At 34.1% G+C, this 19257-nt stretch overlaps 1 protein-coding gene across 1 annotated transcript in view; it reads right to left on the reverse strand.

Annotated features, from left to right (window-relative positions):
* Window positions 1-19257, reverse strand: part of LOC106138986 (titin homolog) — a 94994-nt gene that overhangs the window by 35793 nt on the left and 39944 nt on the right. Inside the window, exons 8-18 of the mRNA XM_060953678.1 lie at window positions 17997-18139; window positions 16708-17088; window positions 10191-15830; window positions 9300-9896; window positions 8239-8979; window positions 5226-7052; window positions 3661-4323; window positions 2491-3486; window positions 1344-1724; window positions 765-1145; window positions 66-452 (exon numbers count right to left, since the gene is read on the reverse strand). Coding sequence (XP_060809661.1) covers window positions 66-452; window positions 765-1145; window positions 1344-1724; window positions 2491-3486; window positions 3661-4323; window positions 5226-7052; window positions 8239-8979; window positions 9300-9896; window positions 10191-15830; window positions 16708-17088; window positions 17997-18139 — 12137 coding nt within the window. The remainder of the gene's footprint in view (window positions 1-65; window positions 453-764; window positions 1146-1343; window positions 1725-2490; window positions 3487-3660; window positions 4324-5225; window positions 7053-8238; window positions 8980-9299; window positions 9897-10190; window positions 15831-16707; window positions 17089-17996; window positions 18140-19257) is intronic.

Consider the following 19257-nt stretch of genomic DNA (forward strand, 5'->3'; position numbering starts at 1 on the left):
AGTAGTACTATAAGTATTTCGTATTTTTTCATTACTTAAGAAAATTAACCCTAATATACACTTACTGGTCTGTACAGTCTCAACATTTGCAATTTTCAGATCTTCTTCTAATTGAGTTACTATATCACTGACATTTTGGATAGCTTCAGGGCTTATTTTATCCAAATCTTGTGCAGACTCGAGCATTTGTTGTTGCAAATTTGACAGTGCTTCCTGAAGTTGTAACTTCGTATTAATTTTTTCTTCGACCTTTTCTTCCAAAACTTGAGAAATATCCTCTTTATTACAGACAGCGCTAACTGAAGCGATTCTTTCTTTTAACTCCTTTGCAAGAACAACTGATTCTTTTAAAGAATCCGTATTACAAATACTTGATATCTCTCTGACTACTTCAGCGACATCATCAGTTATAAAGGCGTCAATATGCTGTAGTAGACTTTCATTTCCTGTAACTAAAGTTATTTTATGAAATCATTTGATAATGAATCACGCTTTAACAGTATATTCATTGAACTTCACCCTAAAAGCATGACAACGTACGCATAATAATTTGCCCTTTTTAGGGTTGTGTAGTAAACAAAGAACCCTTATAGTTTCACAATGCCTGTCTGCCAGTCCGCGGTTTTACTCTGAGACTATAAGTGTTAGAAAGCTGTTATTTGGTATAGGCTTGTATATTACTAATGGCAAAAAATTTTTTAGTTCAAATACACGACATTGTAACCGTGATTTATTTTTAGGTATAGCATTCGAAATTAACTTACTGGTCTGCACTGTTTCAATTGTAGGAGTTTTCAGATCTTCTTCCAAATGAGATGCGACCTCACAGACTTTCTGAATAGCCTCAGGACTTATCTTGTTCAAATCTTGTGCAGACTCCAGTATCTGTTGTTGCAAATTTGACAGTGCTTCCTGAAGTTTTAGCTTCGCATTAACTTTTTCTTCAACCTTTCCCTCCAATACTAGAGAAACATCTTCTTTATCACAGATAGCACTAACTGAAGCGATTTGTTCTTGCAACTCCTTTGCAAGACCTATTGATTCTTTTAATGAATCTGTATTACAAGTGCTTGATATCTCGTCGACTATTTCAGTGATATCATCGGTTATAAAGGCATCGATATGTTGTACTAGAGTTTCATTTACTGTAACAAAAATAATGTCATGTATCAAATTTAATTATTACATAGTTTAAAAATCTGTTTGCGTTTTGCGCATTTTTACTATCAACTAATATAACTTTATGATTAAAAAAATTATCCTAATTTTTTTTTACCCAAACAATAAAATTATTGATAAATCAAAAACAGAATTAATTGATTATATTCTACTCGTCAACTTACTAGTCTGTGCCGTGTCAACAGTTGCAACTTTTAGATCTTCTTCTAAACGTGAAGCTACACTACTGACTTTTTGTACTGCGTCAGGGCTTATTTTAGCCAAGTCTTGTGCAGATTCCAATATCTGTTGTTGGAAATTTGACAATGCTTCTTGAAGTTTTAACTTCGTACTTATTTTTTCTTCGACCTTATTCTCCAATGTTTTACAGACATCATCATTATCACAAATGGCACTAACAGACGCAATTTTTTCTTTTAACTCCTTTGCAAGAACTACTGACTCTTTCAGCGAATCCATATGACAAATGTCTGATATCTCATTGATAATTTCAGCAACATCGTCAGTAATGAAAGCATCTATGTGCTGTAATAAAGCTTCATTTTCTGAAAAAGGTAATTATTTTTCTTTTAGTTAAACTACAATACAAAATTTCTTCTAATTATTAACATGAAAAGCATGATGAATATTGGTGCGCGTGAACATATGTGATTGGCATATTTTGATATTATTTCATGTATACAAAAGAATCCAGAAATATGTATTTACTATTAAAATTTAACAGGGGTTGATATAAGCGTGAAATAAAATATTAAGAAATAATATTTAAAAAAATGCATAAATGATTATAAAATATATTAGACAATAATTTAAACTGCAAACTTTTCTAACAACGTTTCAATAATTTAAAAGCTTTGTTAACTATTATGTTAACAAAATCGTATTTAAAATATTATTTATGTATTAATCAACTCCGTAAAAAGGGTTTTTAAAATTTATGTTTTTTACATTTCAAGTATAAAATATATGTACTTGAGAGCCGTTTCTGTACACTTCTGAACAGTAAGTTTATGATCTCATCCGTGGATATTCCTATTGTTAATTAAAATTTTAGTATATAAAAACATATGAAATGTTGTGTCAAATTGAAATTCCATAAAAATGTCATGAGCGTGACTGTGATTGTTATATCGTCGTGTTAATTCGCTTCTTATTAGCATATATTTTTAACAAACACATTTTTTTATTAGATTTGAGGTTAAAACAAATGTATGAAATGATAATATTTATTGACTCTCTCGAGTTTATCTAAACATCTATGTTATATGTAAATCCAATAAGCCGTTTCGTGGAGAAATATTAATATCATACCAAATTCACATTGCTGAACTTCGTATGGTTTGATTTGTTGACTACCATGGTCACTCTCTTTATTTTCAGGCACTAGGTTTTCTATCGTTTCTTCAGTTTTTTCAGCTGTATTACATTGAATTGCATCAATTTTTGGAGCATTTTCTGCCGTATTAAAAACACTATCAGGATTCAACGTTGAGTTTTTATCTTGTTGATCTATTACGGAACATTGCGCACTTTTGTTATTGACTTTAATAACTTCAGGAATCATGAATGATTCTATATTTTCATTTTCATCCCGAACTAAATATCCTTCCTTTTCTAAAATTGTATTTTCAGAAGACTGAGAAATTGCATGATTTAAATGTTCAACTGTATAATTAGCTTGTTCGGAATTATAATTATCATTAATGAGAAGCGTTTCTTCTTCAACATCTCCTTCTGAGTTATCGTCTACAATATAGTGAAATGATTCACCGCTCTCGGATATTGTATCAAAATCTTCTGTGGCTATATACTCAGATTCTTCAATTACTTTGTCAATGAATTCAGTAGCGGCAGCTATGATTTCAGATATTTCACCTTGCTGTAGAGATTTTCCGGAAAATGTAACAGATATCAGTGGTTTCGAAATGTAATCTTCTGTTAGATGTGTGGCAGATATATTCTCCGAGGTCCATTTATCCAAAGACATTAATGACGTTATATCATTTTGTAAAGCGCTTATTGAGGTAGCCATCCACTCTACTAAATAATTATCTAATTTTAATACAATATTGTCCATTAACTCATCAGATTGAATGTGAATATACGATAAATTGTGAGATAATATTTTCATTAGTTCCATACTTCGTTTGTCAAGATTTTTATTTAGAAAAATGATATTGTCATGAAGTTCTTTTACAACATTCAAAGATTCTTTCAATTCTTCAGCAATCGATAAGGGCATTAGAGCATTTATGACATTTCTCATGTTAATTGATAAATGTTCTTCAATATGCTTTAAAAGTGTGTCTGAAAATTTATTTGTTATTAATCACTATAATACTTACATAGAGTAAGCAATAAGCAAATTATGATTTTATAAATGGCTATTTTATATATTTGTTTTATAATAAGAATAATGAAGTGAAAAGCTTTCAAGTTGATGAATGAAGCGATGGAAGCTCAATTTACAAAAGTAGTTACCCAGTAGTAAATCGATGTTTTCAATATTATGCTGATTATTGACGGTATCTTTATCAATTTGATTGACAATAATGATACTATCTTTGTTTTTATTAACATCTTGATAATTATCTTGTTCAGGACCTGGTCCTCCGTCGTTAGATATTTTATTTTTAACTCCATTTACAATCTCTGTGTCGGCGGTTGAATCATCCTTCATTTGTGTTTTTGCAATAGTGTCATAAGAATTACTCATTTCATTCAAATCTTCACAGATTTGTAAAGTCTCATGTTGTAATGACGAATGATGTTGAATAATATATTGTATAACAGCTTTGAGATTTGAATTCAATTTTTGAACTACTTCATTAGCTTTCTGTATTGATTTATCATTAGATTTTACAGTAAGGTCAATCAGATTTTCTTGTAAATAATTTTGAACAACAATAATTGAATTATGCAGTTTTCGAAATAAATTTAATTGTTCCAAATGAAAAGGTCTGTCACTAGAACAGTCTTCAGTTGATTCCAAAGTTAATTCAAAACTTTTAATACTACTTAGCATACTTATGGCAACTTCTATAGAATTACTGACATCATCATTATGCGTAAAATTTGCGAGTAATATAATAACTTCAGCAGTTTCCTCTGATGTATAGTCTCGAATGCTACTTGCAAGTGATTCTGAAAATTTCATTGATTTCGTGTATATGTTTCAGCTTACTAATAATAAATATTCAACGTTATCGAGGTATCGATTCCATCAATCGCTACACTTATTTATTAAAACAATATTTTAATATCAAATATTTAAAAGTTGAGATTAAAATAGGTTTTACTAAATTTACTGTTTAACTATATCATTATGCTTAACCGATTCTAAATAGAATGAGATATGATTTGACGATCAAAAACCATAACAATATAGTCAAAATTAATAACATAATGAGCATCGGTAGTTAAAGGGGCTTCGATTCCGCTACAGGTTCAAATCCTACCTCAGCCATGTACCGATGACTCTTTATTGAGTGTACCTACTTTAGTTTGAATGCTTACCAGTGACGGAAACGTCGAGAGAAATGTGGATTTGTAATATTGCGCAGGTCACAAGGGAGTCGCTTCGTATAAAAACCAGGATAATGGTCAAGAAGACGCACCCCGGATTTCATTCGTTAACGCCAGGAGGAAGATATAATAAATATTTTGGTTTATAAATTATTGCTTCTGTATGAAGTAATTATTACTTACGTCTTCTGTAATAAAAAACAATGCAGCGCAGATAATATTAAATTATGGACTTTTAGGTAAATTACGGTGAGTTTAGCCGATGCTAAAGTTAGTATAGCAAAAATATTTACTATAAATACATTTTCGTTCCGTCAAGAAGAATTAGTCAAAATATTATCAGAATATATGTACGTATTACCAATTTATTATAGCAGAGTGAACTAAAAATATGTTTAATATTTTGACGATTTAAGTGTGGTGATTTATTAAACTAGCTGTTAAGTGTTATTGTTTTTTAAGTTGTTGTGAGATAGCCTTCTATGTTATTGATAAACATGGCTTAAAAATAAATTGTTTACCGTATAATTTGGCAGTCTCGGAAATTGTCTGATTTTCTGGTATATTGTCTATATCCGAAGAATCTTTTTGTACATCAAGCTTCATTTCCCTATTGACATCTGTATTTTCTACAGCATCGATTACATTGTGCAATACTTTATCATTATTAACTTCATTTGATTTTATAGAATCATGTTGTAAATGTTCTTGACTTTCGTTCGTATGCAACAATATACTCGATATTTCATCCACATCTTTTACATCATTATTTTCAGAAATGACTTCATCTTCACTTACTACTTCACTTGTTACAGGATTTATTTGACTAAAACTTTCTTTCATGATTTCTAATGCCTCCGTTCCGCTTTCATTTGACTGAATATCTTCTTTTTGTGTTACAGACTGTACGACATTCTCAGTAGTTACCACGACTTCCTTAAAAATATCTTGATTTGTTTCTAAAGTAATAGGAAGAACTTTCAAAGCAAAGTTTTCTATCAGTGGTTGTAACTCCTCTTCAACATTAAGTTCTTCAGTTTCTGCAAAACCATCATAAGTTAGCAATTCTGGAAGAAGAGTCTGGCTTTTAACAGGTTTAATTTCCTGAAGATCCGAGTTTTCTACAAGTACAATATCGGTACATTGTAATGCCTCCTTTTCGAGACAAATCCCTAAAGATTTTATGTCCGTTGGCTCTTCTGTAAATGCTTTTTGAGAATGTTTATCGCTTTCAAGGTCACTACTAGATATTTCATTTGCTGACATAAGGGGGGAAACATTTTCTGTGACCGTTGCAGACAAAGGCACATCTTCACTATTGTTAAGATTTTTATTCGACTGTTCAATTTCGTTATTTTTATTGATATGTTCTTCACATATTTTTTCATCTTCACCGATTGAAATATTATTTTTAACAAAATCATCTTTTATCATAACTTGTTCTATGGGAAAAATTTCTGTACATAAGATTGCCTTATTTTCAACTTTCAAGCCATCATTTGGTAACGACTGCAAATCCAAATTAGTTTTCTCTAATGCTACATTATTTTCACTCAATGTATCACTAATAAACTCTTCAAATGACGTTAACTCTTCGACTATCGGTAGATTCTTTTCACATATGGAATCAATTCTAACTTCATCTTTTTGCAGTTTTTCTTTATCACTCGCGATGTCTTTTATATTTGCCACGAGATCAATTTCACTTGTCACTGTTGTTTGATAAGCAATTTCAGAAGTCATTGAACTTACTTTTTCATCTTCAAAGTCACGCGGTATTGCAATATGCATGTCATCAATTTTGTTTGCAATACCATCTACTATTTTTGTACCTTCTGAAGCATCTCCTTCTATAGAATCTAATTGAATTTGAGTCCCATACGAAATGTCAGAATCTTTAATTTCAATATTTTCTTTTTCTATTTTAGTTATATTTTCATCTAAAACGTTATCTGCATTTTGGGAAATTTCAACTTTATTTTCAACTGCAAGAGTATTATCTGTTAGGTTACCAATTTCTAATGACGACTTTTTATCCGCAACTTCTTGCACACTTGGTGCTTGGTCCTCTTTTAAAGGCATCGATTCTGTAGCTAAATTAGTTGTAATTGCATCTTGTAATAAATATTCATCGGCATTTATTTCTATGCTGACTGCTTCTTGTAAATCTTGATTTGAACTAGCGAATAATTTAACGTTTTCATCATCTGCCAATTTATGCCCTAGTAGTTGTTCATCCGCAGTATTTTCTTTTGACAATGAACTACATTCTTTTACTACAACTTCACCTACTTCAGTATTTAATGAAGGTATATTGATAGATTGATCATTACTGTGTGTAAGTGTATCTGAAAATAGGAATGTAGTTTATTAAATATCATGTAAGTACAATGTAATAAACAATGTGTTAGTGTTAGCCAGTTATTTTAACCGGTCTTCGAAAAAAATCAGTTTCTGAATGACATTTAATTACCAACGCTGTTTTTTCGTGTAAAGATACTGTAATAATCGCTGAATACCTTACAATTAATTACTATAACTTAAAAACTTTCCTTCGAATATATCCTACTAATATTATAAATGCGAAAGTTTGTGAGTATGTCTGTATGGATTTTTGTTACTCTTTCACGCAAAAACTACTGAACCGATTACTATGAAATTTGGTATGTAGGTAGCTGAAGACCCAGAATAACATATAGGCTACTTTTTATCCCAGAGTCCACGCGGGAATTATTCAACGCGGACGAAATCACGGGCGGCCTCTAGTTGTCTATAAATACAAAAGCTACTGAATGACATATTAACGCATAGTTCAGACCTCTCATGGGTATGGTTACTTTAAATTTAGCTAAGTTCTTAGCTAGGTCAAGGGGTGGGGGGTGATCAAGGGGTGCAAGAAAAGAGGATTTCAGGGAAATTATCAGAAATGCCTCAAAATTAAGATAAATAAATTCAAACATTTTTACCGAATACATTATACAGATTTAATAGTTTCTATCCACTTAATTAATAAAATATTGATCTTAATTATTAGATAATTTCATACATACTATCACGTCTATATCCCTTGCGAGGTAGACAGAGCCTACAACCTTGAAAAGACTGATAGGCCACGTTCACTTATTTAACTTAATGATAGAATTGAGATTCAAATAGTGACAGGTTGCTAGCCCATCGCCTAAAAGAAGAATCCCAAGTTTATAAGCCTATCCCTTGGTCGCCTTTTACGATATCCATGGGAAAGAGACGGAGTGATCCTGTTATTTTTTTATTTGGTACGGTAATCACACGGCACTAGATAATTTAATTTGATGAAGTCATATTTATATATTTAAAATAATATAAATTTTTATAGTTAAAATAAATGTACCTATATATTTTTAGACATGAGTGATACATAAATACTCTTCGTGCAAGCGGCGGTTTCGGGTACTCTTGACCTGACCCTTTACCAGAACGTCCTTAATTTGATCACGAATGATATATTTTTCAATTACACATATTTTAAATTATTATTAAAATAAATAAACTTACCAATGGATTGCATTAGTGTCGTATCTTGGATACTTTCACCAATGATCTCATGTTGTTCTATTACAGTCTGCTGGCTTGCGACTCCTCCTTTAATATCTTTATCTGCGTCTTGAGCTACTTCTGTCTTCTCAGCGATTTCCATACCTTGCGAAAATTCTTCATTATCCAAAACAGATTCTGATGGTATAATGTTCTCTTCAGCTGGGTGATGATCAACAATTTCTGGCTGTTGCATTTGAGCTTCTTCAATAAAGACTTTAGTTGAAAGCAACGAATTTCCGTCTTCACCTTTGAATTCATTAATTTCTGATTCTTCTGCAGCAAAGCCTTGTTGTACAGACACAGTTTCCAAAGGTTTTTCGGTTTCTCCAATGTCTGTTGTAGATATTAAAACTACTAAATTATTATCTAACTCAGTTGTAACTTCGGTGATACGTTTTAGTAAATTGCTGGTGCTTTCTGAAGCCATATCTCTCAAATTCTCTTCAGCTTGCTGCTGGAATGCTGTCAATGCATTGTGTAGTTGCTGTGTCAATTCAGCCTCCTGAGCCTTCACTTCTTGGATTGTAGTTGGAAGTGATTCTGTCTCAACATACGTTTCTAAAGCCGTAATATTTTCTCGTAATTCATTAGCTATGCTTAGAGCTTTTTCCAATTCAACAACATTAGCAATTGAAGACAGCTCATTTATTGCTTCCTTTATATCATCAGCGACGAATTGTTCTATGCTTTGTTTCAAATCTGTAACGAATAATTTGGAGGATCAAAACGTGATAAAAATTAAATATTTAATATGTGAATATTAAAACACTATCATCATTTTATATATTCTCATATATAAAGATACCTAACATCAATCGTACATAGTTGTTTGACTAATATTGGAATTAATATTGGAAAAATATACCATTTTTTTAAAATCATTATTAATTATAAATAAATTTCATGAGAGTACTAGTAATCTACCGTCACCATTTATTAAGTTAAGCGGGGTTCATAGAAACCGCAGCCGGTACTAATACCAGAGTAATAATGATCATGACAATGTATAAATATATTACCTTGTGTCACCTTAGCTCCTTTACTAACTTCAACGTCCAATATCACGTCAGATTTATTATCTACTTGAACAGAATCCGTTCCTTTGCATTCTCCTGAGATTATTTCTGATTTTATTGCAGTTAATTTATCTGAAATTATATCATCTGTAATATCGTCAGCTTTGTCTAGCACAACGGGCTTTGATCTGCTAAGTTTATCAAATTCGCCTTCAGATGCCTCTATTGCTTTATTTTCTCCAATTACTGCCGCTAAATCTGCTTCTAATTTAACGGTTATTTTTGATATTTCTTCTATTACATTTGGTTCAATTTTTGAACTTAATTCTTGAGCATTTTCAAGAACGTAAATGTTGACCTTAGAGAGGGCGCTTTGTAATTTTTGAGCTAAGCATATTTGCTTTGGAATGTTTTCAACGGATTTTCCTTTTGTGTCTAAATCTGAAGTAGTTGTAGTTGCACAAACTGATTCACAAAGTTCATGAGCTAATTGTACAGATTCTTTTAAATCCTCTATTTGAATAGCCAATTGTATTTCATCGACGGTTTCTATCAAATTAAGGTAATGTTGTACGTGCTGAAGTAACTCTGAAGATTTAGCTGAAATTATATTTAAATAACATACATGAATCTAAAAACATATGAAATAAGCTATTTATATAATAAAGACACATAATAACGATGAATACATTATTAATACTTTAAAAGTAACATCCGATTAAATTTTAATAGTCGATATTTTATTGCCTATTTCTATAATACCTTTTTTAGATTTTAATTATAATATTTCAATGGCCATCTTTATTTATAATGCAATGCAATGCAACAAATGCAGCATTGTTACATATACTATGTGTTTTATTAAATATTTGAAGTTACAAGTTGATAACATACCTGTCAAAGATTCTTCCTTACTATCAGATACTTTTTCTAATGTCAAAAAGTCATGTAAGGATTTTTCTATATCTTCAATTGGTTTTGAAATTTGTTTAACAACTTGAGCAATATGAACATCTTCCATAGATTTAAGATTTTCTTGAATTGTATGAATAGCTTTGTCCATATCCATAATTAGTGAAATATCCTCGTCATCAATGGTAACATATTCAGATTCGATCTGTTTCACAATTTCCTTGTGAATCTCAGTCATAGTCTGTATAACAGACTCCGTTGATGTAATATCAACTGAAATAGAATCTTCTTCTATGCCAGACATAATTTGCTCCTGAACATTTGACAGCTGACTATTGAGAATTTGTAATGGTTCCATCATTTCTGATAAAGCTGCTTTAAGTGTATTATCTTCTAGCTTATGAGATACAATTTTGAATTTTTGTATTTTGTTCTGTGAAATATTGGCTTGTAAAATATCAGAACAATCTGATAAACATTTGAGCATTATTAGAACTTTCCCTGTTCCAATTGCATCTTTATAATCTTGGTGTTTCTCTAAACAAGTTAATAAAGTTGATAACATTTCTCTGTTTTCTTTCTGATCAGCTCGTGACACTTCTATTTCAATCAACCCTAATAATTCTTCCATTCTTTCTACAATTATTTGTTCATCTATCATAGTGTGAACTATTTCTGGTGTTATTAATTCATTAATAGTATCTGCTTCAGCGGTTTTCAATGACGGTTGGATATACTCGATAATATTAACAATTTTAGTGACTATATCCTCCAGTTTCCCTGTCTTTTTATTTCTCAACGACTCCTTCAATGATTCACTAGACGTGTTCAATTTATTCAAAGGACATTTGAACAATATTTCAGACTGCGACTCGATAATTTTTACAAGTGATCGCTGGATAGATTTTAAACTTTCTTCTGCTTGATTAAAGAAATGTAAAATGTGAGCTTCCATCTCACTTGTCAACTTAAGGTCTGCAAGCTTTGTTTTGAATGTATTTATGGTATTCTGAAGATTGTTGAATTCTTGGACCAATCTTATTATCTTTTTGTGACTCAATTGTTTAGATATAAGACATTTTATTATTGTAAATTCATTTTTACATGTTTTAAAGAAATCTTCCAGAATCATTAAATCTGCTAAAGAAGTATCTTGCTTGAGTGAATCTTGTACAATATTTATGGCACATTCAACAACATCATCAATTTGTGCCAAGGAATCAGATTCTATTTCTAGTGCAAGTTGTGGTGAAAGACATGAATTAATATCTGATGCTCTTGATAGATCTACAAAGTCGTACTGTTCTAATACTGCAATGTTATTCTCAATCTCACTGATTGTCTGTATAATTTTAGCCTCCTGTGCCAAAGTTTCATTCAGTTGTGGGGTAAACCTTATCAATTCTTCTTGTGCTGTAGTAATATTCTCGTATAGTTGTTCAGTTATATATTTTACTTGATCAATTTTAATACCTTTGGTTACATCTGTAGCGGCAAGTAGTTCATCAATAGTTTCACTAAGGTTAATAACTTCTTGATTTAGTGGAGCGGCACTGAGAAGCTTGTAACTTTCTATATTATATTTAACATTTTCACAAATATCTCTTAAAGATTCTACTTTGTTAGAAATTTCTATTGTCTTATCAGCAGTTTCCATGGCTGGGAATATAGCATGCATGCATTTGGCTAAATATTCCTTAAATTCAGAAACATTCTGAAAAACGGAATGTATTTTTTCTGAGGGTAATTCTAAGATTTCTTCATATATTGGAATGTTATTCGTATCTAAAACGGACAAACTTTGCTGAAGTTCTTGCATTGGTTCCGCAATCGCTGCTAATTTAGATATGTTGGTAAGTCCGATAATGTCACTTGAGTTTTCAAGTACAACCGGATGTAGAATTTCTTCAATACCAGCGTGTAATTCTCTTAATCCCATAGCAATTGATTTGAGATTTGAATAATCACTTACTTCAGATAGTGTATCCAGCGCATCAATTATTTCTGGGTTTTGCAATACAGTTATATGTTCGTTTAATGTTTGCAATGCTTGAGCTGTCGCCGTGATTGCTAATTCTTGATTTATTGGCTCTAATGATTGCTCTAAGTTTGTTTCTTCTGCTGCTGGAAGAACTAAACGATCAGAAGGCAAAGTTTCGGCAGTTGTTTTGATACCAGATATATCTTCTAAAGTAGACATATCTTCAATTCCTTCTACTCCAGCTTGTTCCTGGATCATCACTACGCAACTCTGTATACTTTGAACAGCACTCGCTATATTGACACTTATATCATACGGCGTTAACTGCTCACCATACTGTGAAATGATGTCTTGCTGAAGAATTTGTAATGTATTATGTAACTCATGAAGTGGAATCGCAACTGTGGTCATTACCTCACTGGATTCTTTCAGGTCTTCAATATTTTCAACAATAGTTTGATTAAGTACCGTTAAATTTTGTTTTAATTCATAGACTGGAGTGGCAAGTGTTTGAGCTACAGATTCGGCAGACATTTCAGACACGTGTTCTTCGTCGTGTATTTCATTTGGATATATGGAAGCTATTGTTCGTTTTAAATCTTCTAAGACAGGAGAAATATTTTCCAGAACAGGAGTAAGTGTCACTGGAAGAACTTTGGTGGATTCTATAGATTTCACAACATTTATGGAAGCAATGACATGGTCAATATGCTGTGCAACAACATTTGCTTTGCTTGTGGTATAATCAGGTATAGACAGATCCTGCATATGCTCAGAGTCTATTTGTAAACTGAGCTCCTCGGCATGGTTTATTGCTTCTTGTATACCAAGAAGTACATCACTGATGTTATTTAGAATCAAACAATTCAGCTCTGATTCAAAAACGTTATTTATAAAATGTTGCTGAATTATCTTCATTGTATTATTTAAACAAGCGAAAGATAAAATATTATCAGATTCCAAAGAATTAATTGACCTGTTTACTCTGTTGACAGCATTGCAAACTTCTATTAAAGAGAAGTATTTGTTTGCTTCGTTACTTTCAATCACCTTTTCTAGTACCTTAGTAAGATTTTTGTGGAAAATTTCAATATGCGGTTTAATTTCCGGCACTGATTCTAGCTTCGGTAAATTGTTTTCTAAGGCAATGAGTATTTGTGCCATCTTTTGGAGAATTTCCAATTTATTTTCACTATTTAATACGTCGTAGGAACCCACATTACTTTCTAGTGAAATGATCTGTGATGAGATTTCTTGTAAATTGCGTTTGATAGATCGTAATACTTCTTTAAGTACAATTTTTTCATCATCATTTTTAGTTTCCATAGACAGTTGTTCGAAAGAACTCCTCAGTTGAACGATGGACTCCATAACAGTTTCAATGATATTTGTATTATATTTGCTTAAAGATGAAGTGGATTCATTTACGGAGAGAGTTTCTATTTGTTCTAAAGCAGCTTGTAGATCTTGAATAGAAGCTGACATATCAGCTAGAATCACTTCACTTAATCTCACTTTTGCAATATCAGGCATCTTATCACTGTCCGCAGTTTCAGCTATGCATAATAGAGAATGAAGAGGACTTTTCAGTTCAAACAATGCTTTTTGAGTATCTTTTAAGTGTTTAGAATCGACAGATACCTCCTCTATTTTTACTTCATTAGCTTCGCTTAATAAGTTTTTAGCTTTGATTGTATCCTCGGAGAATTTAACGATAGTAATCATATCATTTGTTAGTGATGTGATATCAGTAAGAATCTTTTCTTCAGTAACCAAGTAACCCTTATTTGTTACATGGTTCACTTCAGACAGTAATTTTTTTACATCGTCACCACACTTTTCGATAAAAGCCACGCATGTTCTTTTAACCAGAGTTTTATTATCACTTTCTACATCTAAACACTTTTCTACAATAGTTAATGATTGTTGTAATGATTTCAATGACTGAGGTAAACTGTTGAATAATGAACTGATTACTTCTATTGATTCTGATACAGATTCAGCTGAAGCATCTATAATGCTATGAATTTCAGACAATGGTGTTATTAAACTACTAATTATTTCTAAACTTCTTGAAGCTGTAGCAGCTGATGACATTAATTCTGATTTCAAAATGATATCTCTTTCAATAATCTGTATATCGTTTACTACTTTAGAAAGAATGAAGCCTATCTTGCTCATTTTTATCTTGAATTTTTCATTCAAAATATCTGAATTTTTAGGTGGCTCTTCTACTTCAGCTTGGACACGTTGCGATTCTTCTTTAGCTTTATGAAGAGATTTTTCGCTACCTGAGCTAGACCGCCGAGAACTACGACTACTTCGCCGTTCTCTTTTTGGCTTTACCACAGGCTGTTCACTATCAAGTGAATGCTTTCTAACTTCTTCTTTTTGCAATCCTATCTTTGATGCATCAGACTCCTTAATCTCCTCATCAGATATTTGACGTTTTGAAGATTTCGACTTAATTTTTCCTGAACTTCTTGCACTCGCAAAACTTTGCATGTCACTTTCCGATAAAACTTGTGTATCATCATCTTTTTTCTCTTCAGATAATGACTGATCACGAGACAGACTGAAATAGTCTTCGGCACTTCTTTGTGAATCCGATTTCTGTCTTAGTTTTTTCTTAGGTATGTCAGATTTTTCATCTGACAACAACGCCATGGTTTTCTCTAAATAGTCCTCACCGCCAACGTCTTGATCAAGAGATAACAAAGGCGGTGCATTATCATCTGCTATAGACATGTCTTCCATATCTGCTTCTGTTCGCAAGTCTTCCTCCGGCGACGCGAAATACTCTGGTGAAACGTCAATTATAATTGCTTCCATGAGTAAATTGCCAGATGTTGATGTTTCTTTTACAAACCTCAAAGGAGGAAGCTCAACGACATTGTGCTCTGTGACATTTTCAGAAAGTTGATCTGCATACATTTCTACTATCTGTAAAGCTTCTTCTTCGGTCAAATCTGGGGTCTCATAAAGTGACACTGACACTTCTTTTCCATCAAACGAGAATGATATTTCACCTTTATCGTCCAAAGTAATGTCTCCCACTGGCGTGTCATACATCTGTGAAGTTCTCTCTTCATGTATCGTACTGAGAGATAAGTTTCTTTGGAGAACTTGTTCTTCGGCCTTTTTCTTACTTTTAGCTTTCATAGAATCATCAAAACCAAGGAGAGAGGCGGAACTCGCAGCGACACCCATACAGTTTGACGCTTCACACGTATACGTGCCGAGACAACAAGTACCATCTTGACCTGAAATTATTCTGTGAATATCACCCGGTTTTAGTTCTTCTCCATCTTTGTACCATTTGAGTGTAGGTTGGGGTACACCAATAACTTTACATTCCAAATTGACCGCTCCTTCGTCGGATAAAATTGCTTGGAGGTTTTCAAGGAACCTCGGTTTCTTGTAATGGCGTGGTATGATTAATTTAAGGAAACATGATGTTATGCTGTGACCGTAGTCGTTCCGAACCACGCACTTCCACTCGGCCTGGTCCAAAAACTCTAAATTCTGGATGTCTAGGAAGAACACCCCCTTGTCTTCCTTCCCGGCTTGGCAACGATTCGTCTCTTCCACCGCCTGGTCGTCTCTGTACCATAATAACGACGGTTCAGGCGGAATGGCAACTGAAAATTTAAAATGCATGGTTAGTATATTTTTTTACTTGCTAGTTACTATGTCTCACTTCTGATCAAAAGCCTCCCATCCTGACTGCAGTCATCTCCATCCGTCATCTTATATCATACATACATACATAAAACCACGCCTCTTTCCCGGAGGGTTAGGCAGAGACTACCTCTTTCCACTTGCCACGATCTCAACATTATATCATACCTAGCTAAATCCAACCTAAACACTTTTGTTTCTCCTATTCGACATAATGAATGTATATATACAAATATAGGTCCATTAGTACCAATGAGATATGCCAATCATATAGTGGGAAGTAAACAATTCTAATGGGCAATTCTATGCGAGCCTGCCTTTAATTTTATATTCCACAAAGGCTCATCAAGGTGATATACCTATCATACAGAAAATTTCAATTGCTGCATAAGCCATTACCTAAGGCAATACTGAAAAAAAATTCCCTAGTTTACAAGGTTACAAAAATCAGCCTATAAGTTTGGCAGCATAGAGTAATTTACTCACTCCTGAATCATGATATCATAGGTGGTTCCTGAACTTCTACCTAAGGGAGACGCAACCGGGACAAACACTAGGATGCTAATAACCAAATAAATTTCATACATACATAATCACGTCTATATCCCGTACAAGAGCTGGGCTAACTGTCTTGAAAAAGACCACGTTCAGCTGTATGTATGGCTTGGTGATGGAATTGAGATTCAAATAGTGACATACTGCTAACCTATCGCCTACAAGAGGACAAGTTCAGCCTTTCCCTTAATCGCCTTTTACGACATCCATGGGATGGAACAAGTGGTCCTATTTCTAAACAGCCGATAACCACACAGCACTAAACAATAAATTTGACTGTACCTTTAATTGTAAAACGGAATGGTTCATCAATCTTCGCTTCTACACTCTTCAAGCCCTGCAAGATCTTAGGCGCCTGGTTCTGCGTGAACAGCTGCAGTTTCTCCTCTTCATTCAGCTGGTTCTGGATATCTTCCACCGTCAGCTCGGCGGAACTGCTCGCTTGGCCCATGCAATTCCTGGCTATACAGCAATAGGATCCCAAGGAGTTAGTGCCGGTTAGTTGGTACACGTCTCCAGGTTTCAACTCCTGGCCGTCTTTGAACCAGCTGAGGACTGGGGTGGGGAAACCCACCACCTTGCACTCGAACGAGACGAGGCCTTCTTCGGTGAGAACGGCCTGTAGATTCTCCATGAACCGCGGTTTCCGATAGTTTTTGGGCACTGAAAATGGTTAAGATAAACAAATTTTTTATTAACCGTTTTGCAGACTTGTTACTAATCAACATAATACTTTATTAATGTGCCGTGTGGTTCCCGGCACCAATACAAAAAAACTAAGGGATAGGCTTACAAACTTGGGATTCTTTTTTAGGCGATGGGCTAGAGCAACCTGTCACTAGTTGAATCTCAATTCTATCGGTAAGCCAAATAGCTGAACGTGGCCATTCAGTCCTTTCTAGACTGTTGGCTCTGTCTACCCCGCAAGGGATATAGACGTGACCGTATGTATCCTTTATTAAATTTGATTTCTATGATGAAACTTTTGCTAACAGCACATTATTTTGTGATGCAAGTTACTCCCAAATTCTCAAATTCAAATTTCTTTATTTTTCTCTACACAAACTTAAATCAGAATATTAACAGAAAACTTAACTGTAATTATACAAAGTAAGTTTGTGAGAGGCTGGTGTCTGAACTAAGAAGGGCTTGTATCTCAGAATAGAATAAACATATAACAGCGGAATGAATTAGAGAGAAAAATTAAAACTTATAATAACAAAACAACAAAAGTGTTTTTTTTTAGTATTAACATTATTAATAAGATTTCGCCATATTAAGTATTTAAATTAATGTAATCTCTGTATAAATAAAAACTCTGTATTCGTTTCAGTCTCTCTCTCATCTTTGCGCATTGCCAGTTGCACCCTCCACTATCGTGCTTCGGGACCTAGGGTCCGCTTTCCAGTAAAACGTAGAACAGAAAGAAGAGAGAGAGAGTTGGAATTACCATCCATGGTGACGATCTCTCATCTTTGTGCCTTGCCAGTTGCACCCTCCACTATCGTGCTTCGGGACCCAGAGTCCGCTTTCCAGAATACGAAGCAAAGAAAGATAAAAGTCGGAATTACCATCCATGGTGACGAAGCAGGTGGAAATGCCGACGCGCCCCCCCGCGCTGGTGGCGACGCACTTCCACTCCCCCTCGTCACACCACTCCGCCGACTGTACTTCCAGGAGGTAGCCCCCCACGCCGTCTTCCAGCACGTGGTACCTGCAATAATTAACCCGGTTTATAGTAAAGGGATAGCCTTATAAAATTGCGACCCTTTTTTTTAGGCGATGGGCTAGCAACCTGTGACTATTTTGATCTCAATTCCATCATTAAGCCGAGCAGCTGAACGTGGCCATTCAGTCTTTTCGGGATTATTGGCTTTGTCTACCCCGTACGGGATATAGACGTGACTATATGTATATAGGTTGAAACGAAATAATGGTATGCGGAGGAGATGTTTTTCAAACCATACTTAAAATTACTTGCAACAGTCCCTGTATACTCCTTTCGCTTCTCTGCATGCAAAGCTTTCGCTAGGACGTCCTGATGTGATCAAGGTTTTTCATTGTCGCCAAACAATGGTGTTTGGCGACTTACTAAGGTTTTATAGACCGGGTAAACGCATGACTTTAACACTATCATCTAGTGATTACAGCCTCGGCTTAACGTGACCCCCTCCCGTACAGAGGAGCTGGACCAAATTTGCCACTTTCGGCGACCCATCCAAGTGGGGACTGCACGCGGGATTGCTTTACACGCGTAAGCGCTTCAAACGGTCACGCTAATCGGGCTATCGGGGTCCTACGCAGTGATGACAAACATACGCTCTCTATATTTAAGCTAGATTGATACCTGTAAATGTTCATCACGTGTCCGGTTCGTAAAGACTTATACGTATGATATAGTGTTACTACATCCTCAATTCCATTACTAATATTTGCCATTTAATTTGATAATACATTACATTACATATAATCACGTCTATATCCCTTGCGGGGTAGACAGTCAACAACAGTCTTGAAAAGACTGAATGGCCACGTTCAGCTATTTGGCTTAATGTTAGAATTGCTATTCAAATAGTGACAGGTTGCTAGCCCATCGCCTTAAAAAGAATCCCAAGTTTGTAAACCTATCCCTTAGTCGCCTTTTACGACATCAATGGGAAAGAGATGGAGTGGTCCTATTCTTTATACTAGTGCCGGGAACCACACGGCACACCACACACACACGTGTAATTTGATTTTCCCAATCCATGATAACGATCACACCCCGGACTCCTCTCCAGGCAGATGAGGGGTCTGACGTCGTAAGAAGTTATCATGCATATCATAGACTAG

The sequence above is a fragment of the Amyelois transitella genome, chromosome Z (assembly GCF_032362555.1).
Source record: "Amyelois transitella isolate CPQ chromosome Z, ilAmyTran1.1, whole genome shotgun sequence".
Taxonomy (NCBI): domain Eukaryota; kingdom Metazoa; phylum Arthropoda; class Insecta; order Lepidoptera; family Pyralidae; genus Amyelois; species Amyelois transitella.